Source organism: Xiphophorus hellerii, chromosome 21 (assembly GCF_003331165.1).
Source record: "Xiphophorus hellerii strain 12219 chromosome 21, Xiphophorus_hellerii-4.1, whole genome shotgun sequence".
Classification (NCBI taxonomy): Eukaryota; Metazoa; Chordata; class Actinopteri; order Cyprinodontiformes; family Poeciliidae; genus Xiphophorus; species Xiphophorus hellerii.
In genome coordinates, this window is record NC_045692.1 from 11,544,799 (window position 1) to 11,563,951 (window position 19,153).

General features: G+C 39.1%; 1 protein-coding gene across 2 annotated transcripts in view; it reads right to left on the reverse strand.

Annotated features, from left to right (window-relative positions):
• Positions 1-18,535, reverse strand: part of pola1 (polymerase (DNA directed), alpha 1) — a 56,978-nt gene extending 38,443 nt beyond the window's left edge. Inside the window, exons 1-26 of one of the 2 annotated variants that reach the window (XM_032551642.1) lie at positions 18,393-18,535; positions 17,465-17,592; positions 16,679-16,775; positions 16,521-16,595; positions 16,328-16,443; positions 16,118-16,180; positions 15,909-16,010; positions 15,635-15,788; positions 15,378-15,549; positions 14,594-14,766; positions 14,361-14,473; positions 14,155-14,268; positions 13,993-14,067; positions 13,771-13,909; positions 13,526-13,680; positions 12,694-12,778; positions 12,291-12,352; positions 11,878-11,967; positions 11,164-11,280; positions 10,874-11,049; positions 10,638-10,767; positions 10,131-10,250; positions 9,946-10,036; positions 9,746-9,870; positions 9,501-9,650; positions 9,113-9,235 (exon numbers count right to left, since the gene is read on the reverse strand). In XM_032551642.1, the coding sequence (XP_032407533.1) occupies positions 9,113-9,235; positions 9,501-9,650; positions 9,746-9,870; positions 9,946-10,036; positions 10,131-10,250; positions 10,638-10,767; positions 10,874-11,049; positions 11,164-11,280; positions 11,878-11,967; positions 12,291-12,352; positions 12,694-12,778; positions 13,526-13,680; positions 13,771-13,909; positions 13,993-14,067; positions 14,155-14,268; positions 14,361-14,473; positions 14,594-14,766; positions 15,378-15,549; positions 15,635-15,788; positions 15,909-16,010; positions 16,118-16,180; positions 16,328-16,443; positions 16,521-16,595; positions 16,679-16,775; positions 17,465-17,592; positions 18,393-18,441 (2,994 nt within the window). In that variant the 5' untranslated portion in view covers positions 18,442-18,535. Of the gene's footprint in view, positions 1-9,112; positions 9,236-9,500; positions 9,651-9,745; positions 9,871-9,945; positions 10,037-10,130; positions 10,251-10,637; positions 10,768-10,873; positions 11,050-11,163; positions 11,281-11,877; positions 11,968-12,290; positions 12,353-12,693; positions 12,779-13,525; positions 13,681-13,770; positions 13,910-13,992; positions 14,068-14,154; positions 14,269-14,360; positions 14,474-14,593; positions 14,767-15,377; positions 15,550-15,634; positions 15,792-15,908; positions 16,011-16,117; positions 16,181-16,327; positions 16,444-16,520; positions 16,596-16,678; positions 16,776-17,464; positions 17,593-18,392 lie in introns of both variants that reach the window. The other variant, XM_032551641.1, reaches the window with a different exon arrangement.
• Between the last annotated feature and the right edge of the window lie 618 nt (positions 18,536-19,153).

A 19,153-nucleotide genomic window follows, 5' to 3' on the forward strand; every position in this document is an offset into this window, starting at 1 on the left:
ACTTTCAGTGATGTTGTTTATGTTTCACTGCGAAATCCCATAAATAGATTTTTTGTTTAAAATTTAAAAGTTCAATTTAGTGGCAGATGTTTTTTATGGAAGTTACACTGAAAGAAAGAGAAAAATGAGAAAGAAAGGAAGAAAGGCAGATACTGCAGGTGAACAGATGTACAGAGGAATAGCAGGATATGGATTCTCTTCAGATTTGTTTGTGCTTTTTTTGCTCACATTTTCATTTCCCATTCTTCTCCAAAATTTAAACTTTTTCCCCCCCAGAGTAAGTAGTTAACAGAAAATGTTTAACATCTCATAAAGCCTTCACGTCCTGTGTGCCGTACATCGCTGGGTTTTCTAAGCTGAGAGTTCAGCCTCTCAGCTTGTTGGTGTTAATAAACGGTAATTAGACAGGACAGTAATTGTGCGGCTCACTGAACGATCCTTGTGAACTGTTTTTTTCCCCCCAGTTGTAGTCACTATTCCTGCTTATTCTGATCATGAAGACAAAGGAAAGGGAAGACATTTTTATTCAGTGTAAGCACAATGCCTTTATTACTTATGCTATACGTCAAGTAAGTTTGACATTTCACAAACATGGTTGCCTTAATTATCTTTAATGCAACATGGATTATCCAATTACATCCAATGTTCACTTGATCTCCAACAAGTAACATATAAAAGCGTAAAAAGCAAACTGCTAAATTGCAACAAGTGACAGTTTCAAACCTTAATAAAGTTAAAAAACTTGCAGCACACAAAAGCTTCAAAAACATGGCAACCACAAGCTGTTTTTTTCTTTCCCTTTCAGAAGCACTAAGTTTGGATCCGACATTTCAAACGCGAGTGCTGTGAAGTGTTCTTTTATTACTGCTATATTTCAGCGTACAAGTGACATTTTTTCCTTTGTGCAGCCCATTTTTAAAACATAATGCACCCAACAAATCTACCTCGAGACTGGAGGGATGCAGGCGTCAAGGCACCAGAAGACATAGTTTGGTTAAGTGGTGCAACAGCAGACTGTGACACTCAGAGGTGCTGCAGAAATGACCGAGAGACGCATCTACTGGAATCGAGTTTAATTCTGTCCAGCTGACAAAACAACAACTCCAAATCAAGATTTTTTTTTAGATGCAATGGATTTAAAGGCTTGATGTGTTAACAAAGCCCCTTAACAAAATGCCTTCCATATTTCTAACACCTGTCCGAATATTTCTCTCTAAGTGCTGCACTTTCCCACAGTCTGCCTTGACTTTTCGCAGCTAGCCATTCCAGTTTCATTTAGTGCTTTTACAATATTTTTTGTGTGTGTGCATGTGCATCTGGGTGCCTACTCATGAGCTGTATCCATTAGCTGCAAGTTATTACACCCTGCCGTGCTAATTGACGAGTGCTCCAGCCATATTGTGATAGCTGTCTTTTTCCTCAGTCGCTCCTGAAACTCAGATTTCCGACAGACTTATCTTCAAGATTTGTGTCTCATCATATTATTCGTTTGAATTCTCTTCATTCTTATCTGTATTAATGTGCTATTTGTTTTTCCCTGCAGTAATGTGACTGGAAAAGTGGCCCTCGCTGGCCTGAGTAAAGCAGATGAAACCGAAGCAGACCACTGAGCATGCTAGTCGAAAGAAAGAAAAAAGGAAAGAGATCTGCAGGTATTTATATACACCGTACACCTTTCTGCTAATCAGCAGATCACAAGCGGCTTTTTTGAACTTCAGCGGGGCAGAGGGCCCTTGTAAAAAGAGCCTTAACTACTGATGACTGTTTTGAAAAGCACTCAGCTGAAAAGCATTTTGGGATGACAGTCGGCCGACTGAAATAGCACCTGTGGGGGGAACACGGCACTGTCAGAGCCGGGTGGAGGGTGGTTTGGCAACACACACAAAGCCGGAGTATGCGCGGACGAAGCCATGGTTTTAAACACTTATTCACCAACACAAGCTCACTTACTAAAGTGGAAGGAGGATTTGTAATTTTAAGGTGCATTTTCTTTCTCTGCTTGAAGGTAAAAATCATTATTTCTTTTGCATGTGATAATGTCTGATCGCAAATCACACATGTGCGTGCACACGCCCACACACGAACACACACACCTGTCCTTGCAGATACCATATTTGTGTTCTCATGTCTGATGCTTGGAAGGTCAATCGGCTGTAAAGCTGCCTCTGATTTAATACAACCGGCTGAGATCACAACAGCCGGTTTTGACTGAAAATAATCCAACAACGTAAAACAATCCTCTTGTTGTTCGCTCATTTAATATGTGTCACTTCCAGTAGTACAGCGGATGTCTTGTGGCATTGCACTACACTGGTTCTGACACAGGCAAATAAGTCCCAAAATAACTTTTATAGGCTCTGTGTGGGATACTTTATTTATCTTTACATTTCAGGCATTGGTCATTATGTTTATGTTCCTGATGAAACTCAATTACTGTAAACTGTTTTTGGCCTCCTGACTATAATTATGCCAACTCTAAGGTTCTTCAATTAAAATTGATAGAGGCCATTCTGACCGAGTCCGTCCCTTCCCTTTCAGTGGCTCACGTGAGCCATAATGGCGGACAAGTAACTAAATCTGGACATTTACAACTACTGTAAGACAAGTGAAACCAGAAAAGCCCCTTTGCAATACTGAATAAATAATAAAACAAGTGATCCTAAAGAACATGTTACACAGCCTTCACATTTCTATGCCAAAAACTTGATCTAACTTAAGTGAAAAAACTATTTTGTGTCCCAAACACAAAATGAACCTGTGTTAAATAAACCTGTTTTTATGTTATTTTTCCAGCTTTCATCAAGGACATTAACACTTCTAGTAGGAATATTGAACAAGTGTCTTTAATTTTGTTATAGCATCAGACTGGAACACAGCTACTAGCTGATCCTTATTCTTAAATGACTTCAGCAGAAATAAAAGAACAAGTTTAAGGTTAATTCAACTGCCAGACTCTTGGAGACCCCAGAGTTTTTTTTCCAACAGAGCATACAGTAAAGCATCACTGTCCCTTCCCAAACACCTGCTGGCAGGAGAAAAGTATCTACATTGTTCCCTCGCTTAAAATAAAGGTAAAACTTGGTTGTTTGTTCCAACAACACAAACATTAACAGGCTGGTAGAAAAGCAACATCACCCGTCACTCTTATTAAGGTCAAACAATTGTCTGTAGGCAGCCTTTTTGAGCAGACACCACACCTAAAACCAGCCTTTTCACTTCTAGGCTGATGCCCCAGTAGAAATAAAATGACCAAGTATGGTATGGCTTAGTAAGTTAAAACCATTTACTAATTATTTATTCATTTACAGATCTATATGTCATCCTGAGAAAGATGGCAGATGCTAGATCAATCTTTTATCAATTATAATCCCAGCCATTAGCCTGGTCTCACATGGCCTCATTAGTAGGTGTTACTAATGTCGCAGTTTAAATGCTGAACTCAGCCCTTCCACCGTTAGCCCCTCACAGACGAGCTAACGTGGCCAAAATAGCATCGCTGCTGCTCCCATGTGACTATTTGTTAAGTCCAGCTCTATCAGGAGCAAAGCCAGCTCTTTAAGGAGGAGGACCATGGGATCATGGAAACATCACAGCCGCCAGAGACACACACAAGCATTCGGGTCCAGATCCAGACTCATGAATACCAGCGTGACCGGGCTTTAACGCTTAAATCTAATTCACAGAAATGTAAAAATGATTCCTGTGACTCTGAGCTAGCAGTCACAATCAAAACTCTGAATGAAAGAACCGGGTGCAATGTCGCTAAGTCGCAAAGTCTAAAAGACGGCGTCGCAAATGAGACGTGATAGCGTGAGTTTAAATATTCCTAGATCTAATTCTGGGAAATGGTTTGTCACTCTCGAGACAAGACAGATGATGGAGAGTCTGAACGATGGACGCCTGGGGCAACAATATTTACTTAGCCTTCATTACAGCTATTTGCACACATGTACGGGCAGAGGTTTAACCTAAACCAAACTCTGACCTCTCCCGCCACCGGGGCTCTGTTACACAAACCCGCTTCTTCTAGTCTTCCCTTTGCATGCCTTCCTATAATGTCAGCAACGAGCTCCTGTCAGGCTGTTTTTAAACACAAGGACACAAACTCAATTACAGCAGAATGGCTTTCAGGAGTCATCCACTGTCCTGAGACATACAAACACCTGCTAATGGTTGTCAGATTTGCTGGCAAAAGGGGACAAAGGTCAAAGCAATCTGCAATCCACAACAATCAGCAGCTTCCACAAGCATCGGGGAACATAAACACACGGATGGACAAACAACTCTGCTCAAAGTACAAGAAAAACAACCATTTTGCGTCCCGTTTCAGAGAAAAGGACATGAAGTTAAGCTGTTTTGGATAAATTATCTATAACAATTGGCCAGAGTTAAGTTGTTTTTTTCTACAGCTACAGTGTCCTGAAACTATTCATGTACCTTAAACATTTTACATCAAGTCTTTTGGGTTTAGCGGTTTAGGATACTATCGATAATAATAATAAAAAAACATTTATTACCTATTTTTAGATTACTGTACGGCTGTAATTGCATAGCACAGCATTCATAGCACCACAAACACAAATACTGCTCTTGAAAAATATTCCCATTTAAACAAGTTTTTTCAGTATGCCCTAATTCCTATGGTCCATTTCAAAAACTGTTTTCTTTTCTCTTTTGTCAGATTTACGGAAAGCAAAATAAATCATTGTGCTCTTAACTAATTAGGTGATTCCAAAGTAGGCATTTATTTGGGGGGCAAAATAAGGAAGGTTGGACACTAATACATTGTACTGTAAATACAGACACTATGAATTTTCCTGGACAATAAATTGTCTCAATTATTGCGATAAACAATAATGCTGTTGTTTTGAGTCCATTTTGTAGTGACATATTGATAATGGCATAGTAATGCTGCAAGTCCACTCTATCAAAAACCAATAAACTGCCATTTTTAAAAAAAACCCCACTTAATTAGAACTGGAAGATATTTTAAATATCCAAAATAAAACCTAACAATCAAAAACCATTTAAAAACAGAAATAAAAACACACAATGGAACTCATAAATAAATTTGCCCTGCAAAATATTAATCATAAGAGCAAAAATTATTTAGCTCATTTTAATTTATCATGTGAAAATTTGCTTATTGCGACTGGCTTACAAATACTGAAAACCATCGATAATTAACCAATTTTGCGCTAATTTGTGTCTGTTTACCACAAATCTCCAAGAAAGTACACTTAAGCCTTAATGTAAATTAAAACTCAAGAGTTAAACCATCTGGTGATTACAGAGGTCTTATAACCAGCAGTCAGCAGACAATAAAAGTCTGTCTCGTGGGATAAATACATTAATCAGCCAGTCATAACCCACATGTGTGGGAGATATCCGAGTTACATATATCTGTTCCTCTGCATTCAACTGTTCTCTGGCCAACATACAAAAGAACTCAAAATATCACAGAGGGGTTGAGGGGGACATCAATCTGTAGAGGACCCTCAGCCGTGTAATCCTAAACCTTCACCTTCCTCTTAATACCCATCAAGTCCCCCTTTTAATACCCACACATTCCGGGACAGAGTAGGCCCACAACAAATGGTCCTCCGACAAAGGGCAGAGTTCGGCCAGTAGTACACGGAGGGTGACATGTGTCCGTCTGTGCACATTTCTACAGTCGGAGTCAGAGAAGAGGATAAGTGGGGGGCTTTCGTTACTCTTAAGTAAGCTAATTTGAGGAGCTTCGGCCAAAAGTCTGTCAACTCGCTCTAAGCCTCCACATCTGAAACCCACCGGGGGTCCGAGAAACCGCCGTGGCTCCCGGCCCGTCCCACTCTGCCCAGGCCTCGGTTTAAAACGAGAGTGAGAGAAAGATGAGAGCCGGACCAATCAATAAATACGCAGAACACATGCACATTCACCAGGGACACCCGTCCAAACAGATGAGAGCGGTGGGAGGGGAGGGATTTGCACGGCGGACAAAGTGGTGATCAGTGTACATGTTACAATTATAAAAATAAAAAGCCTCCTAAATCATGAGATGAAAGTGGAGTGCAAATGTGATGATTAAAAAGGGGGCAGGAGTGCAAATGGCAATACCCACAAATACACTAGAAACGCAGCTATAAATGCCAGCTGGCTTTTCTGGCTCGCTGCAGATGGAAACTACCGAGAACTACTCGCATGATGTTCTATTAACTTCAGGCCACCGCAGAAATACAGCCAAACTTCACTATTTACTGTGTAAATCTGCAGCTAGGGAACACTCAACCTAGTTTCTCTGACTGTTTTAACTTTTACTAACGGAGAGGTCTATCACAATCGGTCCATCTTGTAATAAAAGTGGGAGTCCCTGTGTTGTGTCTCAACATGCAACATAAATAGAGCTGCACACAGAATCATAGATACAAAGTAAACAAAACACCAAGACTGGGTGAAGCAGGATCTCCCGCTACATCAGCAAACCGAGGCGCATTTTAAGTACTGAACCCACACAGGGTTTAGATGTTACTGATGACCTTTTGATGCTCAGCTCTGCAATGTGTCACATCACTCCTCACTGTGTGTGATGCACTAATGCAGTAGTCCCCCCTAGACCACAGTCCACTTATATTTACTGTCCCCTCAGCACACAAGGTAACTTAAGGAAACATCAGAGGTAACCCCGACCAAAAATATACGGCACCCTGCAAAAGTATACACACCCCTTGAACTTTGAGATTTGTCCCATTAAAAACAGAAACTCTGATGTGTTTCGCTGGGATTTTATGGGTTAGAACAACACAAAGCTGTGCATAATTGAGAAGAAGGATGTCGCCACACTGCCTGAATGTTATAATGGAATATGTAGCTAGAAAGTGTAGCATGCATTAGTATTCAGTTGTCTTTATTCAGACACCCCTAAATAAAATCCATCGTCACCAAGTGGTTTCAGAAATGTGCTAATTTGGAGAGTCTGTCTGTATTTAAGTATTAAATTATCTGTTCTGGGACTTCAAAAGTTTGTTAGAGAACATGGGCAAATAAACAGCATCATTGAAACCAAGGAACATACCAGACCAGTCAAGGATAAAGTTAAGTTTTAAGTGGAGTTATGTTGTAAAACAATGTTTTTACTGCCAAGTTCTGAACATCTCAGGGAGCTGTGTTCGATCCACCACAACAAACTTTAGATATTCAAGTTGGGTAACAACGCAATAATAAAATAAAATAAAAATGTGTCTAATTGATAAGTAAGGTTCCTCTATAAAGTGCAAACTACGTGAGGCTGAATTCATAAACATGGCATGCTTTCCAGATTTTTAGTTCTGAACATTTCTGAAACCCTCCCATTTAACAGTTATGTGTTAATGTGTGTCACTCTATCACTAAAAATGCCAATGAAATACAAATTTATTTTGTGGTTGTTAATGTGACAAAATCAGAAAAAATTACCAATACTTATGCAAATCTCTGTAAAAGTGACCAAATTTATTTTATGGTAAAACTAAGACTTAGAAAGAGATGAGATCTACTTCTTAACAAAAACATACTTTTTTTTTTTTTAATCAAACTGCTATTCACTCAATCTAGGTTTTGACCTCACTCAAACATCAACTCTTAGAGATTACTGACAGTTTTAGATAAGGGCTCCCTGCAAGACTGTCTAAACTAAATACAACTCAAAACTGTTTAAGACAACTCCTGTGGGAGGAGGCCATATTTTCATTCAAAGGAAAGTGGAAAAATAGCCCACTTATCGTCAAAGACTGTTGATGCAACCAAGATGAAGCAAAGCAGGCAGGAGGGTAAATGTAATTAATCCGTCCACCTCTGGCTGGTGACAGACAGCGGCTGTAAGTGTGCAGGAAGAAACTCCCACCTGCACCGGCGAATCAAACACACAATTTTAACAATGTAGCTCTGTCAGATGAACATCAAGCATGACTGGAGGCACAAATGGACTGACAAAATAACAAACACGCACAGCGAGTTGGTGTCCTGCCCTCCGTCAGACAGCACAATGAGTGTGTAAGGGGATCTTAATGAAGGAGTCCCCCAAGGCAAAGCCTGATGCCTCCGTTGAGGACTTGTACCGTTAGAGCTCATTAAATGAACATGAGTACCATCACTGACATGATGGGAGTGTGTATGTGTGTGTGGTGTTCAGTTACAATGCCACCTTTAGCCGTTTGTGTCATGCAGAACACATGCTGCTTTGGATAAATTTATTGGATGTGCACGCCTGTCAGCCCTTAAATGAGGAACGTGAACATTTCCTAATCCATCTATTGGCATTTTATCCCTGGAAAGGTCACAGATTTGAAAAATAAAGACACTGAAAACATGACCTGGGATCTGAATGGAAGGGGAGAAATTTTCACATTTAAAACAGAGACAAGCCAAAGGTGAGGGGACACAGAAAAATTCCTCAAGGAAAATAATACGGTAAGATAGGCCACACATAAAAGTTCAGAAACCAAAGGAATATTTGTTGTAAAAAATTTTGAAAATGTGGACTATGGCTTAACACTGCCATCTTGTGGATGAAAATCATAGTGCTTCCAGCAAGGTCATTCAATTCACCTATCTAAACTTTATTTTATTGATCCCGAGAAGAGGCAAGATAGGGAGGAAGGCAGGAAAGATTGTCTAGCTAGGGAAAGGGATGATAGATCAAAAACCATGCAACTCATTTTTCATTTGGAGCTGCATGATTTTAGAAAATCATTTCTGCATTTCACAATGATAATTTCAACAATGAACCCACATTTTCACTGGTGCCCTCTAACCTTTTCATCACCACAGAGTTGCCTCCATCTTCTTTGTCTATTCTAATCTTCTGCAGTTTGTATAAGTTGAGAGCATAAAAAACAGTCAAAGTCCTTCTTTGTGGCCAAATGTTATTGGAAAGCAGAGTTACACTCCATGCCACCTGAAAATGTATTGCCTATCACCATATTATATATTTTTTTGATATTATAGATATTGAAATTGGTGATGATGATTTGCTGTCTGATATGTTCTGCAGCTCCAATTCAAATTCCTATGAATATTGTAATTGTAGAAGATTTGAAGGACTTGAATATTAATTATAATAATTAACATTTATTTGCAGAGAAGAAGCTCAGTTTACCTCTCTTCCCTTGTGGGTGACCAGAGCAGCAAGTGGTTTAGCATAGAAGCGGCTGTAGCTGAATCCAAGGCAGCCGTACATGCTGTTAGCAGTCAGCTTCAAGGCCTTCTGACGGATGTCGTACTGAGGGGAAAGGAACAGAAAACAGCTTAGAAACTCACAACTATCTAGTATTTCAATCATTAAGAAAAACTTACATTTTTTACATTTGTTCTCAGCGAGAAATTATGCTGCCGTGTTCAAGTTTCACCCAGTTAATGTATTTATGTTTTATTATGATGCAACCACAAGCTTTAATGTATATTAAAGGGGATTGTTATATTAAATAATGTCAATACAAAGTACAAGGACTTGTGCATGTGAGAAACATCATTGTAGAAGGACAAACCTGCATGTAGAGATCTGGATTGATGTCTTGTTGTTTCATGAGCTGCTTAACATGTTTACGCCGTTCAACCAGTTTTCTGATTTCCTTGGGGAGGATTCCCATTTCCAGGTTGGAATCTGGAATCTCAGGAATCTCCTCTGGCTCATCATCCTGTCACGAAGTGTGTACAAAGGTTGGGACTTAGTAATCTGCCTGACGAAGTACATCAGTTGTAATTCATCTGGACGCGAGTGAATTTCACTTACATCAGTCTTTTTGTGGGAGTTCTGAGCCTGCCTCTGTACAGTGGTGAAGCAAATGTTGAACTCTTGGATGATTGAAGGGTACAAGCTGTTGAAGTCGAGCAGCAGCACAAACTTATCATAGAAACCTGAGTGGACAAATGAGATGGGGTCAGAAAACGGACTCAATTCAGAGCTAATCAACATTTTTGGGAAACACTTACCGACTTTCGGATCCAGCACCAGACCTCCTGCATAGGCTGCCTTCTTCTTCCTCTTACCCTTTCCTGCATCTACATCGTCCTCTCCCTCAACCTGGATCAATGCAATCAAAAAGGAAAAAAAACTTGTTTAAAAAATGTAATTTAAAAGAAAAAGTACATTTTTGTGCAGTTCTATGAGCACTTACAGTGTCCAGATAGGCCTTTTTAAAGCTCGGTTTGTCAGGGACAATAAAGTTTTTGTCGTGGAAGGCATGAAGCAGCAGGAACTCGTTCCTCTCAGAGCGACCACCCATTAGTGTGCGAGACTGCAGAGAGGCCGCAGAGAGAAACTCAGAGTTAGAAGCACAAGAGATTAGAATTAGGACAAAGTAAACAGTACAAAGCCAGACAATAGCTGGATATGTTTTTAGGCAAGACTCGTGTCTAAAATATTAACTTTATATCTTTATTTCTCATGTCCAAAATCACTCAAACTGTGACTGCCTTCCTCAATCTATTAAATGTAGTGACTCTGCAGATCATTTGGGTGAGCCTTCAGGTCAAACTTTTATTTAGAACGAAGATTTAAAAAGGTGATTAAAATGCTAACGATCATGATTAACACCAAAGAGACAAACAGAAATTCATAGTTTAGGAAAACAAAAGGAACAGTGAGTTTTGAAGAGGTATAAGGTTGAATTGTTGATTGTTACCAGGACATTGCCGGCGATGCTGGTGATCTGCAGGGCGAGGGGCAGCACATTAAGCTCACACATGATCTGGAGGATCAGCTTTGCGTCAGTCCATGTCAACTCCAGCAGGTACAGCAGGTGAGGAGAGTCGCTGAGGCAAAAAGAGGCACATTTTACAATAAACAGCTTCATTTCCCTAACTCCTTTCTAATATGGTAGTAGCTCGCTTTGGGTTAGCCATGAGCTTTGAAATTCACCTGTAGAGATTTCTGATGCTTTCCTGAGGAACCGTGACCCGCTCCACCTTCAGTACCTGAGCTGTGAGCTCTGTCAGATGATAACTTTTACAACGAATCAGCTCTTTGGCCGAGATCTCCACGTCACACACCAGACGGCCACACGTTGCACTCTTCTCAGCAAACGCTCCACGGCCCTGAAAAAAACAGGAATACAACATAGCAGAGAAAACACAAAATTGAAGATTTATTTATTTACAAACCTACTACAGTACAGAAACATATTTCTGCTTCTGATTCTGTTTTCTTACCCCCAATTTGGGCATATTTGCCCTCCTGAGGCGTCCAATCTTAGACCAGTGGGGGACCTTGCACACATTGATCCTCTGCAGGAGAACTTCCAGATCAAAGCCGAAAATATCATGACCCTGCAGGTAAAAGCAGGTGACGATTCAAAGGGTCGCTGAATACTGGTTTCCCTAAACTCTGCTGTTTAGCTGAACAATAGAAACTTCCAGGTCGCAGTGACGTATAATTAGGCAGAAAAACTAAATTTCTGAAAGAATCTATTAGCTGTCCAATTTGTGACTCACACTAGTGACGCGCCAACCAGAGATGTTTGTAGACCATTAGTCTGACCCGCCAACAAATTTTATCCAGTTTTGTTAAAATTCAAAAATTATTTTTTAGCAGAAAGAAAAAGTTCCTTCTGCTAATCTACAAGAGCTAAAAGAAATCCAGTCAAATTCTGAATTTTATTGTTGAACAGATGTGTCTTAATAACTACAAAAAAAAAAATTAGAAAATATCTTCCTTACTTCTTTACGAGAATAAAATCTACCTGATACTGAAAAAGTTAACCGAGTCTTCCTTCTCATCAAAGTGTCTCGTAAGTATGGTGCATTCACTGATCAGGAAAAACAGATCGTACTTTCAGTTCCCAACCACATGGACCAGCTTAAATGCCTCCATTTCAAATTAATGTGGATTTTTAGTATTTGCTTGTACGACTGTCTGTTGCTCACCACCAACACATCAGGGTCAATTTTGTGCATCTTGGCCAGGAAGCAGCCGAGCAAGGTCCGCTCTGAAGTTGCCATCTCCACCTTCACTTTCTAAAAAAAGATTGAGGTCAGTTGGTCTATTATTAATTTTATACAGCAAAATGTATTCTTAGTAAAACATCTGGGCTTGCGATCATTATTAGGGGACATCATTTGTACTGCTGCAACTGTTAGTGTGTCTTAAAGAACAGGAGGAAGATAAAAAAATGGCTTAAATATAAGTAGCAGCTTCAAGTGATGATTCAAATTATGGCTACACAATATAAGAAAATCTTTCAAAAGTATTTATATTGGTAAGTATTGCCCATTAATTATTTTTAAAAAATGAAAGCAGTGCTGCTAAAGCTAGGGTCTGTCCTTGTGTGGTCACTTACCTTCTTCTTGACAGCATCTTTGAAGTCGTAAGGAAAAATGCAGTCAGATGGTTTACTGATCACTGAGGAGAAACATTGTTGCAATCAGTTTGTTTTAAATCTCATCCAAGTTTTTATTACATTTCATTACAAGTTTGTCAACTTCATTCATTACAGGTGACTGTGGCTCAATGAGGAAAGTATTGCAATCCAAAATCTTGTGGGATCACAACAGCCTTTGGCAAGGCACTTAACCCCAACTAGCCTAATGACCCGAGTATCCATTTATGAATGTGTATTTGTGAATGTGGCTATGCGAGTGATTGGAGTGGTCGCTTTGACTACAAAAATACTATTTAAATTCACTGCTTTTACCAAGTGAATAACAACAAAATACCAACAGCAGAAAATGTTTAACACTTACCACAGAAATGAGTTTGATAGGGAGGCTGAGGAGGAGCTTTATCCATGTGGAAGCTGTAGTGGATGAGCGCAACAAGAGACACGATCTGCAGAAAAATTAATGTTGCATTAAGTGAAAAACGTGATCAACCCAGTTAATCTACTGCATATATTCCTTTTTTCTAAAAAATATATACAGCATATAGAAGTGTTTCTTACAGCAGAGTATAAAGGCAATTCTAGATAAAAGAAAAAATATATTTGGCCACAGAGAAGAAAGCTTCCACCCAAATATCTAGATATTTCTTGAGAATTTCACATATTTACCCAAAAAAAAAAAAAAAGAATTTAAAGACATACATTTAAAATATGAAACTACGATACTATCGAACAAATTGTACATTTGTATGAAAGCCACTTAATGTGATTATAAAGTCAAACATGTCAAATGTAAATTCATAATGATACATGGTGAATTTAAAAATGCATTTCTGGCTATTTTCAAAATGTAAGTGGTACATCTGGGCTCTGGTGTCAGAACAACTCCCACATATAACAAAAGAAATGTCAGATTTTGTTCTAGCAAACTTCTGACTTTACAAAGGCAGAGATTTTCCCAGATTTAAAATATGTCTTTAATCATAAAATCGTATCCCCATTTCCCAAAAACATACAACTTATTCAAGTTTTATCTTGTAAAAACCTTATCTTCCGCTGCCAGATTTTTTTCTCCTCCATTTATCTACAATTGTTCTAGTACTTCATTGTAGTTTTCAAACTCAATTTACAAAAAATAAAATAAAAGTTTCACTTTTACATAAATGTTTTCCAAGCGCTAAATCAGGTATTCCAACCTCATTGTGATGCGTCTTGGAGTTCTGAACCGTCTTGAGGCTTATGGACATTATGGTTATGGGTGGAGGCTGCAGATCTTTAATCACAGAAACCAAGTCACTTCTCACAGCGAGAGCCTCCACCTTACACCAGCTGACCGGTTGGTTCATCAGCTCTAACAAAGACAAGGTGGAGAAGTTAGAACTGCAGAAAAAATTGTTTCATGGATCACAGAAATAAGTGATATTAATGGCATCATTCTTACGTGGTGCCTTGATGTCCAACCAGCAGGGGCCTTTTATCTTCCTACTGAGAAGGAAGTGCTCCAGGCTGGAGGTGTTTGTTCCAAAAACATGGGAAAATGTCGTCCCTTTAAGGTCAGATGGCAAAGCAGGAAAGTCTGCCTGTAAAAATAAAATTATCCTAATAAACCAGCATCAACCTGAGATGGAAATTTAGGACATTTTGCTCATGTGTGTCTGCTTACAGAATATCTCACTTCCAAGTAGTCGCACTGACTGGGCACGTCAGGAATTTCAAAAGCATAGCTCTTCTCCACTTTCTGCAAAGACAGAAGCAAAAAAAAAAACAGGCATGGATGCCAGTTTTCTAAAAAAAAATTAAAAATCAAGCTGTAACTGATACCAACCTTAGATTTAAACTTCATAATCTTGAACTTCTCCGAAAGCTCGTTGAACTCCTGGTAAACGTCCATCATCCCCACTGGTTGGTCCGACACGGCTCCGGTTTTCGGATTTGTTTTCTGTTTTTTTTTGCAATACAAACAGTTCAGATATAAGCAGTTTTCGTCAGGAATAAGTCAATTGCAGTTTTCACTGAGTGTGTGACACTTACAAATTCCCGAGGAAGAAGGTACATTGTTCTGTCAATGTTCTTCACAGTAACGCAGCAGCTGACATGAGACTGCGCCGACTCGATCCACACTTTCCCGAACAGATACACCACACCTGGGTTGCAATTTAATATCAAGTTATAAAATCTCAACAATGCTTCTTCTAAGAAAAAACAAACCGCCAAAAGAACAAAACATTTTGTTTATTTTGATGAAAAATGCCTAAATATCACACCTGGTTGGTTGTATGGGTCTTCAAAAGCATCCAACCAATAGAATCGGAAGACTTGTTCCCCATCTGGGCTTTCCACCAGGGGGAGCTTGCTGGAGTCGACCTGCACCTCCACTGGAGCTTCACTGACTCCACCTGCTGCCTCCTGTCCCCAAGAGCTTCCAACTCTGTTGGGCCTAAAAACAAGAAAAAATATAAATATCTTCTAAATACATACATTTCACATGTTCTTTCTAATACTGACTCTAGATATGTATCTTGATGAGATTTGTTAGTCAGATTAAATGACAATAAAGCTTTATTTATTGAAAATAACTTTTAAACGGGTATTATGCACTTTTTATTAAGTCCACATTTCTGGTTTTTTTTCCTCATTGATCTGCTTTATTCAGACCTTAAATGTTATATTTTATTTGCTGGAAAAATCATCAGAATTAACCAAAACAAAAGCTGGAAAACATCAGTTTGTGTGTAATTCATCTATATATGGTTCTTCTCTTGGTGAATTTAGTTATTAAAATAATTTATTGAATGGGACTTTATGTGTCAGAAATATCTCAAGTACAATACACAGAGAATCTATTGTATGATTTTAGAGCAAGTCAATTTTTAGCTCAATTGGTATTGATTGATGACCAGGCAGTTGAAAAAATAAAAAATAATAATAATCTGATCTTTACATCTTACCCAGGTGTAAAGATTAACCAGCCACTGATAAACCAGAACTGACCTGGGAATTAACTTGATCCTTAGGGAAAAACATCTAACTTCTACGTTACAAACTCACAGCAGAACTGGATCCTGACGTTCAGCTTTGTGCTCCACTTTAACTTCAGTCGCTGTCAACCCTCCTTCGGGTTCAAGTTTGGCTTCATCTTTAGCTACAGCCTTCTCCTCCTCATGCTCAACCTCCATTGGCTCGTCAAAATCGACCCCCTCAAAAGCCAGACTGTTGTCCTCTGTAACAGACAGCAACATCAAGATTGGTTTTGTCTTATTGTGAAGGAGCTCAAGAGTATAAAAACTCCTGACATTCCATCTAACCTCTCTCTTCGTTTGGCTCCTCCAGCTCTGCTTCATGTTTTTCTGGAAGAACCTCGGTAGTTGCGGGTGGAGGACGGGCTGACGGCTGAGGAGAGGGGTCCAGAGGCGGAGGTCGGATCACCTTGGCTTTTAACCCCGAAGATGAGGGCTTCTCCTGCTACATCAGGGTGTTTGCATAATTATTCAACTGTGATGTTTGAGCTGACAGATTCTTGCAAAACCTCCACATAAAAAGCAATAAAACTACATGTAGGTCAGGGTATGATGGCTTCACCTTTGGCACATGAGGTTTGATGGAGAAGAGGTTCAAGCTTGATCCCACTGGCTTCTTTTTCTTCAGGGTAACCAAAGGTGGAGGAGTGAGAGCTGAAGACTTCTGGAACCGCAAATGAATAAGACATTAGAGAGGTTAAAGGCAGCAGGAACTATTTGTTATTCCAGTCAGAGGGAGAATGTTTGGTTTAATTTTCCACTCATACAAACCTCATTGTGTAGATCTTGTAAAATATCTCCCAACAAGTCATCTTTGGACAGATCTACATCTTTCTGTAAAAGAAAAAAATTACAAAACATGAGAAAAATGTAAGAACATCATCTAATGTCTGACAAACCATCTACAGCATACGTGGCAAAAACATTAAGCATCCAGTGAGTTTAGAGAATATCTTGTCAAAGGTTCTCATAAATACCGACCTCTGCAGGCCTCTTAACATTGCTGTTCATGAAGAGACTCTTAATAGTGTTAGGCTTCGCTACAGAAGATTTCTTCAGAGTTTTCTTTGACTCTCCCCCTTTTGCGCCCCCTTTTCCTGTAAGCACAAACCAAATACTTAAGCACACAATGTCTGTATTTTTCAATTCTTCCAAAGGATTTTCAGCTTGTTACCTTTGCTTTCTACAACATCATCGTCTAAATCATCGTCGAAGATCTCTCGCCCGTCTTCAACATATCCTGTGCCGTCTGAAAGAAGGAAGGCGTTACTTGGAATAAAGAACCCTCCATCAGCCTGTGTTCTGCAGCGGTTTCTCAAAACCAGATCTCACCATCGTCAATAATCCAGTCGTCCTCCTGCCTCTCTCGCACCATTTTCGAGTACTGCTGCTCGTCCACCTCTTCGTACACGCTGGTGATCTCCTCCACCTGCAAAAGGCAAACACCAGCTAAACACAGACTGAAGAGAAACACAGCAGAAATCCACCTTATGTTCACTTCAATTGAGCTTTACGAATTAATACCTAGAAAAACAAATGGGTTTTTTAAAGTTTCTTGAATGGATAGGCACTATGATGGAAAGTTGAGTGGAAGAAAAACAGCATAGCAAAAAAAAAAAAAAATGTACACACGTAACATTGAAAGCCGCAGGCTTGAGTGGGTTATGAAGGAAAGCCTGTTAAAGAGTTTGGGGGACAATTCACAAAATGTGGACTGCAGCAGGAGTCAGATCTTTAGAAACCACCACACAGACCAGGGACCAGCAAGCTGATCCCAGGCCTTGAGGAGAGTCTTTTGAGTAATGTCAGGAGATAAAATGAGAGGCCCCGGACCAAACAATGCAGCTTAACTAAAGGCCACATGTACCTGTAACAAACCAAGACCAAGTTCTTACCTACACATAATAAATACCAAAATCAGCAGTAACAAAACACTTCAAATAAATCACTCTGTATTAAGAACACTGACTAGGAGTAATTGTTGCTTACTGCAAAATGTTACTGTAGAAAAGCAAAACATAAAAAAAACAAAAAAAAAACAGTCTCAACCTGCCACTGGTTTTATGAATTACATAAAGAATCTACAAAAGCAAAACAAAAACATATTGTCTTTATCACCTCATATTTGATCTTTTCCCCCTTTTTGGCCTTCTTGAGCTGCTCCAGGGCAGACTTCCTGCCCACCTTCTCCCGCTTCTCTCGTCTGGAGCGAGATTTGGCCAGACCGCAGGCATCGCCCTTCTCATCTGAGGAAAGTTACACAATGTTACATATATATATATATATATATATATACAAAATCCTCCAATTCTTCTACATTTACACTCAATTAGAAATAAAATTCTGATGTGGGTAATATTAGAGGTGAGTTTCAACAACAAAACTGTCAAAAAAATTAAAGAATCAACTTTTTTAAATTACCTGTAAACTAAAAAAAATTGCTTGACCACTCTCGAATTAAGGCCAAGAGAGCCAATTAAACCAAAAATAGTAATATTAATATTTACAAAATGTTTGTAAATAGCCTTATGACACTTACATGTAGCAACAATTGCTACTTTAAGGTGACCTTTCTGATTGCCATTGTGTGAAAGCACAGCTGTATGTTTCACACCAGAGGAATGTTTTCTTTTCAACCTTAGAAGTTTTTATGACACACTTTTTAATAACTCGCTAACCAGTCAGGTGGATTTGATTAGCAGCGACTGGATGGACACATTGTGGTAATTCTTTTGGAAGTAAAGTTGTAGTAAGGCTGAAACGAACAATGACGCTGAGTCAGTGTCCTTATGTGGGCCAATATTACCTTCTGAAGCATCTTAATTGTTTCTTTTCCTCTTTTTATCAAGAACAAATACCAGATTCACGTGACAAACCTAATTTGCATCTATCTAATCCCGTCGTAAAGAAATAAATAGTACTCTACGCCAAAGCCTTAGTTTAGCAGGTGTTAAACTAAGTTAGCCGCCGTGTTAGCTAATAATTTCATTTTGAACGCCCAAACAAGCAGCTGTCCTGTGACGGAAAACCGGAGACACAAACTCACCACCGTCCGGAACCTCCATGTCTTTATCTGGGTCTGCAACCGGAGCCATTACTTCTGTTATTTGGTCTTTATTCCGACAGCTGAACGACGGCAGCACAACAACACAGCAACCCGCGCCAAAGCGCCTTCCCGGGGAAAGTCATATGCAGGAAATGACGTCAAGTCGCTGTCAGCCAATTACCGGATATGCTGTTTATAATGTGCCCAGAAGGGGCGACATTGGTCTATCGTATCGTAAAGTGGTTTTACTGTGTGTTATTTATAGGAAATTCACTAACCTGATGGATTACATTTCATTTGCATTTTATATCATTGTATTAAAATGCAGCTACGCCCAACATCCAAACATCTAAAGGTATTATTTAAAAAAAAAATGTTGTATTTGTTTATGAAATGGAAAGAGAAAGTTTTCCTGTTTTAATTCAATCAGAAAGACTTTTCATTCAGTTGAAAAGCTAATCATAAACCCACCCCTTCTCTATTTTGAAAAAGTGAGCAAGTTAGTTTAAGTTCAGAGGAAAAGAGTTTTGTATGTTGTTAAAAGGTACTACGTAATTGATTTAACAGAGAAAATCTTTTCAAGTAAAAGGAATTAAATCTTTGTCTTTTCCAATCTCGCTGTCTAGACTATTTCATGTAATTTTATTCAGTGTAAAGGAAGAAAATTAACTTGTTTGTCTAATAAATAACCTTGTCCTTTCTTAATATACCATTTATGACGACAACTTTAAACTATTGTCCTCCAGTTTTTAGTGTCTGTG